The sequence below is a fragment of the Uloborus diversus genome, chromosome 6, assembly GCF_026930045.1.
Source record: "Uloborus diversus isolate 005 chromosome 6, Udiv.v.3.1, whole genome shotgun sequence".
Classification (NCBI taxonomy): domain Eukaryota; kingdom Metazoa; phylum Arthropoda; class Arachnida; order Araneae; family Uloboridae; genus Uloborus; species Uloborus diversus.
Genome location: NC_072736.1, coordinates 34094100 through 34108553, shown reverse-complemented (window position 1 = coordinate 34108553; position 14454 = coordinate 34094100). Strand labels below are relative to the sequence as shown.

Here is a 14454-nt window from a genome sequence, read left to right as displayed (position 1 = left end):
TGGAGGATGAAAAGCTTTGTAAGGCAAGCAGTTACTAAGATATTCTGTGAAAAGAAAAAGAAAACCGAAAGTGCTACGATGGCTAGGGAATTTTTATGTGAAATAACTGTCCGTTATTCGGAGTGTCCGTTATTCAGAGTGAATTACATGGAATGGCCTATATTGAGGGACTGGGACTTGCAAAAATGTCCGTTAATTAGAGGTGTCCGTTATTCGGGAGTGTCCGTTAAGGGAGGTTTCACTGTATTATCAAAGTTTCAAACTGATCTTCAAACGAGCATATTACAATCTTCCTAGCTTTTGATACAAAAATAATCATCACGCCGATAGTTATTATTTGTCCTAAATATTTTATAACACATGGTTACTTTTCGCTTCTCAAGGAAAACATCTTTTCAGTGCTCGAAAATTTCTAACGAAATTCTTCTTATCTTATGTATTAAGCTATTTTGGTCATCTAACTTTTGTGTCAAATATGTTCGTTTTTCAATATGATCGGGTTTTCCCATCGATCGGGGTTTTTTATATTGGGTTTTCCTTTGAAGAAAGTACTTTCCTATTATTCTTCTGACTCTTGTAACTTAATTTCCTAACCTTGGATGGGCTCATTTATACTTAGGTTAAAAGAGAACAAATTCTTGGATTGCACGACATTAATAGGTACCATAACGCATCCGGTTTTTCGCTCATATATTTGAAAAGTAGAATCGTTTAGGTTTTATCGTTTTGGAAGCCAACTTATTATAGACATGGTATAAATATTCTGGTGTTACAGCAGCTTCGATTCTAAATCGCGAAACTGTATCGTGTAGCCAGTACTCCTGTGCTTTACCCTACTATTTTACTTGGCGTTATTAATTTCCTTTTGGAAAATGCTTCATTCTAGGTTCGTTGTGCTAGGTTAATTAAGTGATGATTTCTTTTTAAGGAAATTTTCATTGTTACTGGGGTAGTAGCACAACTTATTGCACACAGTTCATCAAATTAACCACCAGGAACCTTAAAAAGAAAATGATTATATTTTTAACTTACCCAAAATGATTATTTCAACTTCTGCTTCATCTTTTCCGTGCTCATTTTCTGCAATAATTTTATATGTGCCGGTGTACTTTCTCTGGCCAACGTGAATAATTAATTTGGTATTGTAATCCACGTTTACAATTTCTCTACCTTCTGAGTTTTCAACAGGCTAAAAAAAAAAAGAAAACATACCCATAGAAGATTGGAAGCAACACTATTACTGTAACATCAAAAATTAAAGGGCTATATAGAACACAAACACTAAATGAAATAGTTAAAAATGTCGTTTCATGGATTAATAATATCTCCCTCACTGACTTTTATTTTTACAGAGCATATTGCTGCAGTGAATCTTGATAAGTGCCTGTTGTGTCACATACGAGCCTTGATTTTTATTGAACTATTGAAATCGTTTGCGAGACGCCGCAGAACTACTCAACTCAGAATAAGAACCCAAGAGGTAACGGAGCATTTGCTATCTTAGTACTGAGTACTGGTCCCTAAATTTTGAACAACTATATTAGTTAGTTAACAATGAGATCATTGAAATCATCATGTATAAATTGTATAAACAGTTTATAAAGAATTTTTCTGAATGCAAATTAGGCTTCATTGGAACCAAAATACAGTCCGCTTAGAATATAGCCGAATGTGGCAATGAGGGAGACGCGGGAGATTGTTGACAGTTTTATGAATGTTTGCTGACTCCCTGTTTGACTTTTTAATACCTAAAGAAGACGAAGAAACTTCTAGACGAAACGCATAAAAATTTGATATCGAGGCACTTTTATTTTCTTACTTTTGAGTACGAGGCACTTTCCTTGCAACTGCAAGGATGAAAATATTCATAAGTGAAGAGTAAATTTCAGTGCACGAAATGTACAAGGAATTGTGGAGCATTCTACAAGTCATTTCCTGAGGCTAGAGGATGGCCAAGCCTTAAATTTGTCAGTTTATGACGACGACGAGCAAGTCAGTTGCAAAAGCAAGAATGGGGAATGTGAGAAAGCATATTACGTAGGAAGCAAGTTCTGGAGGATTTGTTAATTGACGCCCTTGACAAAGCGAAAACCTTGTGTGAAAGTCGGATAAAGGTCATGTAAGGGTCCTCATAGCGTGACTGTCAAGAAATGTCACTGTAAAGTCATCGACAGCGAACAGAACTCGCGACTGTCAGTTCGTTGAGACGTTATAAAGTTACATTGTGCAAACGTCTTCACAACGTCACATATGACCGGTCACAGATAAAGTGTTGCTGCGAAGTCTTTGTGAAGTAGCATAAAACGTATCACCAAGTGATTCCTGTGAAGCGTCACTAATCTGTCACTTTATAACTGACTATTGTTGTGATTCGCACTGACGCCAATGTAACTCGCAAAAAAAAAAAAAAAATGTGTAACGCTATTCTGGTGACAGCGTTCTGCACTTTCTATAACCTTATTTAGGTGACTAGCTTCCTCCGTAGTAATGGAGTAAGTCAGCTAATAAAACTGGTGTAAAATTATGAGCGATGCGTAATGTTACACCAGTGTGGTCAGTTGACTCCATTGCTGAGGAGGCAGCTAGTTGCTAAAGCTTTTACGGAGTAAGGTTACACACTTTTTTTAGAGTGCGCACTTACGCCACAGTGATCCGTTGTAATATTTTTTTAGCCATGACAAATTTAAATTAAGGAGTTATGTGTGAGTCATTGTTTCAGGCAATCAGAGAATGTATTATAAAACGAGAAGATAATAAGGAAAGTGTCATAAGGTCGATGAAAAATTTTGAGATAAAGATATTGAATAATAAGAAGTGAACATAAATGCAGGATGCAGATGCACTAGCCACCTTTACAAAACCAACGTGTTCAATGTGTTCAATTCAACGTGTTTTACACCAACGTAATTAATAAGAAAAAGTCAAGAAAAATGTCATCAGGCAACTTCAAATTTTTCTATAATGCATGGATGATGTGGTTATCATACATAGCTTTATGCATTTATTGCAGAATAATCCTAACTTTTATTTTCATTCATTAAGAGATTCACTAAGTATTCATTTTAGTAATAAAAATCAAATACAAGCTGTATTTACCTTGTCTTTCAAAAGCCATTTGACTGTAGGAGCTGGCTCTCCTTTGATATTGACATCCAATTTCAACGATTTACCTTTTCGAATCGTCGTTGTTTCCAAGTTGGTTCGATCAATTTGCGGTTTTACTGAAAACAAACAATGCGTTATAAAATTTAAGTGTTTAATTATTAAAGATCTAGCTATTAAGAACAAGAGTTATGCTCCAATTTTAACAATTAAATTTGATTTGAAAATTCTTAATCAAGGTAAACACACCAATAGTAGCCAGTGCTTCATTAGTGGCCACTCCAAGGTGTATATTTGAAAAAATAAGATTCCAGGTTTCCCAATGGATTTAAACGTGCAGGAGGCACTACTTCCTGCACGTTGGATGTACTTTTGAATCCATTGAGAGACGTGGTATCCTATTTTTGCAAACATAAGCCATTATGTGGCCACAACTGAAGCACTGGCCACTACTAGTGTGTTTACCTTACTGTTTTAAAGTTATTTTTTTCGTGTCTTTAAAAACAATTTCAGTACAGATTTGTCTATTAAAAATTTTTTTAATGTTGTTTTCTAACATCCTCTTTATAAATTTTTATTTTAAGTCAATATTTAGTTGACATATGTGTGTCAGATTTATCTCTTTTCTGCTCATCCGCAATTCATGTAATAGAGATATTCTTGTGTTTTCGTAAAATGTTTTCTTCCTGCTCTACTTTTAAAGCTTAAAATTATGACATTTTTTTTCTTCACACGAAACGCTTTCTAGTTTATCCCTAAAAATCATTATGTTTAATAAACATCTGGGAAAAAAAAATAATCTTACATTTCCTGTGTTTGACAAGGTGATGTTTGGTAGTATCGCTCGGTTCACTAGGACCAGCAGCATTAACAGCAATAACTCTAAACTGATATTCAGCTTTTTCTTTAAGATCCACGACTTTGGCTTCGCATTTGTCACCGAGCACTTCAGCGGCCTTTTCCCAATTCATGCAGAATTTTTCTTTCTTCTCGATGATGTATTTGGTGATGGGTGATCCTCCGTCACTGGCTGGAGCTGCCCACTTTAAGTCCACGCTGCAGTTATCCCAGTCAGCAAACTCTGGAACGCCTGGTTTTCCAGGCTCATCTGTGAATGAAAAGATTTCATTAGTACTTATTCTAAGACGTATTTGAAATTATGGAGACAAAAATAGTTTTATGAATTACAGTGTTAGTAGAGCAAACTCGGCATATTCATGAACAGAAGTTTTGAAGTTGAGCTGCATTTTATTCAATGTACTACGTTTAATATTTTCGGGGTACGTCCATTATGGATGCTCTCGTCAACTCTCGTAAAACAGATGCTCCCTTTTCACTGCCGAGACTGCGATAAGATATAGTCGGCTTCTGATAAGAATATTACCAGAGCATGGTTTGACCGCTTCCCAGAACCTTTGCCAAAATGCCAATCCCAGTAAGTTAACTAATTTCCATATAAGGACTGTTATTCCTTCCTCATCCAGCAAAAAACTCAAGTTGGTAACAATAAACTCTGTTCAGACTTCAAAGCTCTAAACGAATTATAATGTATTAGCTTAGTCAAACCCAAACAACTTCTTTAGCTGCGGTTACCTGAAGGATATTTAGCTGTAGGAGAACGTGAGATTTTGAGAATAGGTTATACAGCGAAAAGCGGTCTCAGAGGTTGATGTTTGACAACTTCTTTTAGATAAGGATTGTTTTTGTCTCCAGTTTTTGGTATCTCTGTGAAAATTGTTAAATATCTGATACATACAGAAATAAAAAGTAATGTAAAAATTAAAATCGAACAAGTTTTAAGTTCAAATAATCCTGGAACGACGTTTTGACCTCAGTGTAACCTTGATGTTAATTAATAAGCTGTAGAATCTGATGTAATATTGACAATTAAGTAGTTGCAAACACATTTAGTAGAATTTCTTCAGCAGATACAGTTAGGATGGGTATAATTTAGAAATCAATTTCAAATGGGTGACAAGTACTATATAAATGAGCATTTCATTTGAGAATAATGCAGCACTGAAATGAACCAAACAAAATAAAAGTGAATAAATGTGAACGTTTGCAACACAGTGCGGGAAAAGTGGTGTGTTCTTCCCGTGAGCCATGCTGGAGATCGAACCTGTATTGTCTGGGTAAGAACCACGGAGCTTCAGTTGTGGCAGAAGGAAAATCTCCAACAAACTGAGTCCCTGAATGAACTGAATTATAATACAGCCAACTCTCAATTACTCAAAGTCCCAAGGGACCGGCTAAACCGTTCAAATTATTGGTAGTTCGAGTTATGGGTAGTTTCCACAACAGTCTCAAAAGTTTGGGACCAAATGAAACGTGAGATAAAGGAATATTCGTGTTATAAGCTTCCAGTTATCGAGATTCGAATTTATAGATCAAGGCTTAAAATGTAAAGGTGTAAAACCTTTACGTCGGTTTCAAGTAATCAGTTGCATTTGGGTGAGCCTGAAGTGAATTGATTAAGACAATTTGGATGAACTGGTAAAAATTCAGCATAACTATCGCTGCACATGAAGAACTGTAAAATTATTAGTTTTCCGACTGAAAAAAAAATAGTATTTCTCCCAATCTTCTCTTTATTTTTAAAGTTTCCCATAAATGCATTTAGAAATTAATTACCAAAAGGATTCTTTGCAATAATAGGTCTCAGAGTTTCCAAAGGTTCTGATTCGCCTTCTTCGTTGACGGCAGCAACTCGGAAGAGATATTCCTTTCCTGGTGTAAGTCCAGTCACATCCATTTCCGGCTTGTCACCGCTCACTTTGCCAACGCGTGTCCATCTGCCAGTTTCCTTATCATATTTCTCCACTTCATATTGTTGAATAGGAGCACCTCCATCATCTTTTGGTTTGTTCCATTTTAATTTACAGCCCTCCTTGTGAACATCAGACACTTCAAGCGGACCTTCCGGCTTAGCTGGTTTTCCTGCGAATTTGCACAAAAAATTCTTATAGTAGCTTACACACAGAACATTTGTAGTGCTAAAAATTAATATTATTAAAGTCTATCACAAACTGAAACCAAGTCAATGAATTCATCGTATTGATGTTGTATTAAAATAGATGTAATTTAAAATTCATTTGATCAAAACTAAACTTAGCATTGATATAGTTCTTCATGAAAGGAAAATCTTCTTGATACGAACCTATTTTCAAATTAATAATAGAAAAAAAAACTCTATATCTAAGAAATTTTCAATTCTTAAAATCCTACATTCATTAAAATTCAACTGCATGAGCCACAAAATCTTCTTATGTATAAAAGTTACTCGAAAATGCTACGGAACTAATATTATGCACTGAAATGGACTCTGAACTGAAACAACTGCAACAAAAAATTATTATTATAAAAATCGTAGACGAGAAAGTTTGTTTGCAATTTTTGTATTTTATAATAAATACTGTACAATCTTTAATTTTTTTCCCGTGGAAGAAATTATAAACTTACGTAGCTATGGCAAGAAACTATTTTACCTGCACTGTAAGAAGTTTAATGTATTCAAATAAAATACGTTGCTAAAGAAACATACTGTTACAGAAAAAAAAGCTTTTACAACAAAAGTGAGATCTGTTTTCAGAATGGAACTAATAATAATAACAATAGAAAATTGAGAAAAAAAAAATCAAATTCAAATATAAAACAACAAATGGAGAAAATTTTCTGAACGAAAAAACTTTTAGTAAATGTGACTCAAATTTCTATCACGAGTGTAACAGTTATAGCTAGAAAATACTATTTTCTTTCATTCTTTTTCTAAAAAAATTGCCTAAGTTTTTTATGATGCTAATTTAACATAGTTTGCTACGAACAAGATTTTCAAGTAACATAAATTAAGCTAAGTTGAATACTCGTTCATACAACTACGTTAACTTGAAGCGTTCATGTCCTTACTGTTTAAATGGTTACGTTATTTTTCAACAAGTAATAACAAACTTACCTAGAACAGTTATATCAACAGAAACCATGTCTTTTCCTGATGCATTGCTGGCAATGATCGTATATCTTCCTGAATGTTTCCTCTTTGCTTTGTTAAGATTGAACACAGTGTGGTAATCTCTGTTGTCTACTTTGACGTGATCATCTTGAACCACTTTATGATCGGCGAAAGACCATGTGATTTCTGGTGGAGGCTCGCCTCTGACATCAACGTCGAATTTGACTGATCTTCCAACTTTTATCATTTGGTTCTTAAGATTTGTTCGGTCGATATATGGTTTTACTGAAAAAAGTTTAAAAAGTTTTATAATTAAAAAGTAGTTTTATCAATAAAGTAAACTAGCTTAATTTGTTTAAATACAACTGATTATGTTATTTAATTTAAAAAGTTAAAAACATTTTAATTGGATAATTTATAATTAAAAACAAACATAAAAGCAAAGAACGGGAATATTGAAACGTACGACTATATAAATTTTTGTTTAGATGCCTAAGCTTGATGTCGAAAAGTTTATTTCCAGTTAGGGCTTTTAAATTTATACATATTGACTAAATTTTAAGCGCAAAAGTTTTTTTTTTTTTTTGTTAAAAATGAATTACTGTGGCTGAAAACGTCTTCAACTTCGTACAAATTTCGAAATGGAAGCAAAAAAAGAAAAAAATGATCATGCATTAACAGGAGTGCCGCGGACAAAGGGAGTAACTCAGGGTAGGACTAAGCACTCACATAGCCTGACTTTAGGCCACATTGCTAAGTATAGTACATTAATACATATGCATATGTAAGGACAGTTAGGACTTAATTACGGCAAGGAGAAGATTGTGGCTTTATGACTGTGAAATTTCATGTAAATCTTACTAGTTTTAAAGAAGGCTGTTTTTCAACTATTTTTCAAAATTAGTAACCACTAGGAGAAAGTTTTGGCTTTACCAGTGTCCGTTAAATCTTACTAATTTCAAAGGAGGCTGTTTTTTTACTTTTTTAAAAAATAGTAACCACTAGGAGAAGGTTGTGTCTTTATCAGCGTCCATTAAATCTTGCTAATTTCAAAGAAGGCTGTTTTTTAACTGTTTTAAAAACTATGATAATAGTACTATCTAATTTTGAAAGATTTATCATGAAATGTTTACCAATAAAGTTTAGCATGATCTATTAACAGCAATCCACCAAAAACATATCTTTTTCTTCAAAAATACCAACACACAAAAAATTATAGATTTTATATTTATCTAATTGAAAAAACTATAGCGACTTCTAACAGTAATTTTACCGTTAAATACTACGTACACAATTTGAAGCAATGAACATAAACTTACAGTTTCTATGCTTCACAGTATGATTAGCCGTAGGTTCACTGGGTTCACCAGCTCCTGCTTTGTTGACGGCTCTGACTCGAAATTGCACAACAGAGTTCTCTTTCAATCCCTCAACTACACCTCTGCACTTGTTATCAGCAGTCTTCAACACTTCAGTCCAGGCAACACTGAACTTGTCTTTCATTTCAACGATGTAGTGCAGGATCGGTCTACCACCATCGTTGTCGGGTGGAACCCACTTAAGTTCTACTTTGGTGTTGTCGTAATCAATTATCTCTGGCTTTGGTGGCTTTCCAGGCTCATCTGGAAATATAAAATTATAAAAAGCTAATTAATTTTTTTACGTATATTTGCCTTTTCAAAAGGAACAGGTTTACGTAAAAAGGTTGACATTGTTTCTAAAAATTTTATATGAAGTCTGACTGTCGCTAAGAGTAGTAATAAAAAAAATAAAAGAGTCTAGAAGTAAAGAGTTACAGTTTTATAATATCGTTAAGGTAAACAAGATATGTGTATTATTCAACTAAATATAATTGTATTACCTTAGAAGGTACTTTTACAAAATGATCACATATAATTTGTATTTTTAGGAACCAGCAAGATAATTCTCCTGAAATTTCAGAGTAAAGCGACGCAAAAATTGATTCGTGCTAATAAAGTGGAATTTTTCTACAATTTACGACTAACAATATCTGCCTCCTTGTCATTTAGTGATCTTAATATATTTGACATAAATATTTATGAATGTATTAAAGTGATATTTTCATAACCACAATTCTAATCTGGAGCTTTCATGAATAAAAAATAATGTATATTTTTTTTCTGCTTTTACACCTGCTTACCGTATGGGTTTCTAGCTTCAATTGCTTCTTCAGTAACTAAAGCTGGAGATTCTCCATCTTTGTTGATAGCTTTGACTCTAAATTTGTATTTTTTCTTAGGAGTTAATCCATCCACAGTAAAGTTATTTTCGTGTGGGCCAACTTCTCCAGCCGGAACCCAACGTCCAGTATCAGTATCCATTTTTTCGATAATATAACCTTTGAGATCTTGTCCACCAGTGTCTTCTGGTTTCTTCCAGTTAAGCTTAACGTGGTCCGCACGGACTTCATCTGCTTTCAGTGGTCCCCGTGGTGCTGTCGGTTTATCTGCGAGGAAAAAAGGAGGGAAGCAATTAATAATATTTTTTGTGTTCATTACGCACAGTTTGAAACACTAATTGCACTTTTCCTTTTCTCATATATCAACGGAGTTAATTCACGTGACTGTCTAGGAATTTATGAAGCTACAAAAAGATAGTGTCTGGGGGTGTAATTCTTTAATTGCAAAGAAAGAAGATAAATCTATCTAAAAACCAAAAAATATAATTTTTTTTTTGGATATATATCAAATGTTTTATAGCTAGACTGGGAACCAAGGTTAAAAGATCGTAGTTATTACCTAAAACGATGACATCGCCCCAAGACGAAATCGATCCTGAGGAATTTGTGAGAGTCAATGTGTATTTTCCACTATCACCACGCTCAGCGCTTTTGACTAGCAGTGTAGTGTCCTTCCCTGTGCTGTCAATAGTGATTCTGAAATAAAATAACACAGGTTTAATATTTTATTGCGATTATCAAGCTATATTCTGAAACAGAAATTCATATAAGTCCTTTAAGCACAACAATATTCCACATAAACTATGCTATCTTAACTTCGTTTTGAAGAAAAGTAGTGTCACGGTTTGATAATGGAATAGGTTCTTTAACAAAGCACTTTTAAACGAATGAAAGTACCTCGGAGAGCTATAGTATTAGGTTACAATACGTTCTTGAATTAAGTACTCAAAAGGTACTCTGACTGTAAAGTTTTGTACTTGATATCTCGTTTTTAGGCAGCATTTGTAATGCAAATAAAAGTCAATCTTCGTACAATAACAGATCACGGCTGAACTCTTTATTTCTTCGTTGTGAAAGAAAAGGAGATGGAGTGGGGGGAAAAAAATAATAAATGTTTCGTTTGTATTGACTCTTTAGGACATAATGGTACTCTCGAAAAGGAAACAATATTTTGAATTTTTCTGATTAGTTTCTTTCCATTGCTCTATGTTGAAAGACTAAAAGAGACGATATTTATTTCTGAATTGCAATATTGAAGTACTTTCTCTGTTCTAAAATTATAGTCGGAGCTTCACAATCTATGTAACAGACTTGTTTGTGGGAATTCTAAAGCATTCTTTCTTCTAATTTTTCTACAATAACTAAAATGAATATCCTGTAGACATCTTAATTCTAATATAAGAGCTTTTATTTCGTTACAGTTCATTTCATATTTATTTCTTCTCTACATCACAAATCGCAAGCAGGGGAATGTGGGGCAAAGTGAAATGGCGAAATATATACTCTGCTTTTAGCGAAACCTATCTAGTAATATTTTAACTATGTAGTAACACATGTAGTCTATTTTAGTTAGGAAAAAACTGTTTCTGAAAATCAAAGAATATGAATATACAAGCAATTTTTAAAAATTTAAACGTATATGGTAATATTTTGTCGTAAATCAAAAGTTATTTTTGTTATTATTAAGTGATAAAGTTCTTGTTGTTTATATTTTAAACATTAATTCAGATCTATTAATACTTCGTATTTATTTTGTAACCATTAAGCTTATTTGTATTTTAAATATTTTTTGCAATTAGTCAAGTTCATGCGGGGAAAAGTAGATGGGACAAAGTGAAATAGTTCATTTTGTTTACTCATTTAATCATTTACTTTATTACTTACGTAATCATTTATTAATTAACTATTAAGTTTATATTGTTTCATTATATTTTCATTCATTCCTTCATTCTTTCATATACTCATTTATTTGATCAAAAATATTTTTTGCAATCGAATAGAAAAGATTTAATTTGAAATGATATTTCATTTTTCACTTTGCCCCATGGAAAAAAAAAGATGAAAAAAATTTTTGCACCTTTTTTGAAAGCTCAAATTCATTTCCATAGATTTAAAAAAAAATGCAAGTTTTATTTCAAAATAGATTGTTATTTCTTTATGTAATGTAAGTTTCAATCCAAAATTCCAATTTATTCATTTTGAAAAATCTAAGCCATCTTAACCATTCACTTTGCCCCACATTCCCCTATACAAAAGTCACACTATATATATACTACAGTCTATACTCAGTCATTCATCTCGTACTGAGATCAATAAGCAATCTGCTTGATTGCTCAGTTAGAAGTGACTTCAGTTGAAAAAGTGAGAAAACTTGAATACACACACACGCGATAAAAAGGCTGAGATTACATACTTTTTTGATGGCGTAAGTTCATTCAAATCTCGAGACCATTTCACTGTCGGAGGTGGCTCACCGCCAAATTGGATCTCATACTTTATGATGTTGCCCTTTTTGATGATCATTCCTTTTACCTCGTCACCAATGATGTATGGTTTAACTAAAATATAACAGACAACGATTAGAACTGTTCATTTTAAATAACTTTATTTTATAAGAGAAAAGGAGCATGTTTGAAAAATGTTATATGACGTTTACATTAAACAGAATAAATAATTAAAATCTAAGAAAGAAACCCCTTTAGTTTATTTTGTTTAGTTGTTATCTTTTTTAACAAAGATTAGAAGTGCTCATTTAAAAAAATAAAAAAAACTTTATTTTCTAAGAAAGTATGTTTGATAAATAATATCTGACGTTTATATTAAACAGAATAAATAATTAAAACCTTGAGTTTAAGAAGGAAACCCATTTAGCTAATGTTATTTAGCCATTTTTTTTTATTTTTATTTATTTATTTTTTTTAGCATGAATTCTCTACTTCTCATAATTTAGTGTTAGTATAAGCCTTTAGTTTTTTTTCGGTTTTAGTTTTTATGATAGAAGAACTCAGTTGCAACCAGATTACAAGTCTGAAAGAATTGCAGTTGAAAAAAATATCAAAAAAGAAAAGTTTTACTTTTCATGCTGGCAGTTGTTTCTTTGTGGATGCAGTAACAGATTAAAATTTTCAATAAACAATAACCAAAAAGTGATAAGAATGGGTTGATTTTATTGAGTAACATTGTTTAAAAAATGAATGCCAGAAGAATGTATTATTATTTCTTTTAAACATATTAGGTAAAACACTAGTAGTGGCCAGTGTTTCAGTAGTCGCCACTTCAAGGTTTATATTTAAAAAAATAGCATTCCAGCAATGGAATCAAAAATTCATCAAACGTGTTGGAGGTATTACCTCCTTCACGTTTGAATCCGTTAGGAAACCAGAAACCCTATTTTTTCAAATATAAACCTTGAAGTGGCCACTACTGAAGCACTGGCCACTACTAGTGTGTTTACCCTACTGTGTTTTTTTTTTTTCGGTAGCTTTTCAAAAACAAATATATTTCCAGTCACGCGACAATGTGCCAAAATCAAAGAAGTTTAATTGAAAAGGACTACTGACTTTGGAACATTACACAAAAACCAACATTTTTAGGATTTTTTTTAAAAATATCTTTATTGCAACAGCGTACGAAAAAGATTTCGATCAATCCTTAAAAAAAAGTTTTAGCCGATTTTCTCAAGGTTACCTTTTTATTCCATAACGTACTATTTTATTAAACTTGTGAAATTTAGCAACTGATGCAAAACTGCTTGTATGAGATATAATATGTTTTATTCCTTTCTGTGGATGTTTAAATGCTTCACGTATGCTACATTTAACTTCAGTTCTTGAAATGACTATATATATAAATACGAAGTTGCGAATGGCTCGCAAAATAAAATTAAGAAAACGTTTACAACAGCAATAAAAATTATTTATTTGCAATAGACAAAATTACGGGGAAAAAATAAGATGTGTACATAAAAATTTTTTTCCACCATCAGCTAATCTTATTAAAAACTTCTATGACAGCAGGAATCAGCATGTTTGATCTGGTTCATTAAAAAAAAAGAGTCTCAGGCCATTGAGCCAGTTATCAACAGTTATTTTAAATCAGTGTATAAAGACACCGTTGTTGAGTCTTTCTTCAATATAAAAAAAGAAAACGTAGTTACTGAAAGCCAAATGGAAACTTTAAGCTCTAGACTTGTTACTTGAACATTTGCAGAAATTCTTGAATTTAAAAAGCGATATGTGGCGTAAGTTTGTTATACAAGAGATAGAAACCACCGATAAACACGCCAGGACATTTGTACCTACAAAATTTGAAACACTTAAAAGAGAGAGATCATATCTCTAAACATCTTTTAATTTATTTGCTCTGGCTTACCTAAAGGGCTACCAGTACTAAAGAACTGGATCATAACGTAAGTAATGACATGAGGAATCTTCAACCCCAACATCTTGGGGCTAAACGCCGGTCTTCTTCCTATGTCTGTTAGGATGACGTAACGTATTTTGCTCCTTGATCGTAGTTTCTTATTAACTCCTCATTCATAACTATTTCTAGGTTCTTGATGATTCAGCATAGCAGGTGTTGGAAGATAGTCGGTGTATAGCCCCAAGATAGCAGAAGTTATCTCATTTCGCTACTTAATCTACGATCGAGGTCTTGAACTTGTAAAACTACTGTAAGAAAATTAGCACCATCGGCCTTCTTACTAAGAAAAAAAAATCCTATTCCCTATTTTTTACTTTTCAAATGATGTTGCTTGTAATCTTTTCGATCCATACTTTTATTAGGGTTAATCAACGGTAAAATAACCAAAAATTCTCTGTCAACCACGTTACCCCCTATTCAAAAACAGCTTTCTTACCATATCTTGGTTTAGCAATGACTGGTTTTGATGGGTCACTTGGTTCACCGGGACCAGCTTTATTTACTGCTTTCACCCGGAACTGATATTGAACACCTTCTTTCAACCCATCAACACGGCACTTGAGTTCATTAGATCCAACTTCCTATAAATGAAATAAAAGTAAGAAAATAAAATAATACAGTTCAACTTTTTCCAGCACAGATTTTACACTGAAAAATGCAGAAACGTTCCGGAAAAATAACGAGCAGCTAGGGAGACTAATTTCTGCTAGTAACATATCTGAAAAAGAACAGGAAATTTTCAAACTGAAGGTAAGTAACTTGCCTAAAATTATCTGGAATC

General features: G+C 32.9%; 1 protein-coding gene across 1 annotated transcript in view; it reads right to left on the bottom strand.

Moving 5' to 3' along the window:
- LOC129224536 (twitchin-like) overlaps nt 1–14454 on the bottom strand; it is a 380173-nt gene that overhangs the window by 166762 nt on the left and 198957 nt on the right. Inside the window, 10 exon segments of the mRNA XM_054859008.1 lie at nt 1033–1189; nt 3097–3221; nt 3908–4210; nt 5737–6042; nt 7055–7336; nt 8371–8673; nt 9213–9518; nt 9811–9947; nt 11665–11809; nt 14110–14254. Coding sequence (XP_054714983.1) covers nt 1033–1189; nt 3097–3221; nt 3908–4210; nt 5737–6042; nt 7055–7336; nt 8371–8673; nt 9213–9518; nt 9811–9947; nt 11665–11809; nt 14110–14254 — 2209 coding nt within the window.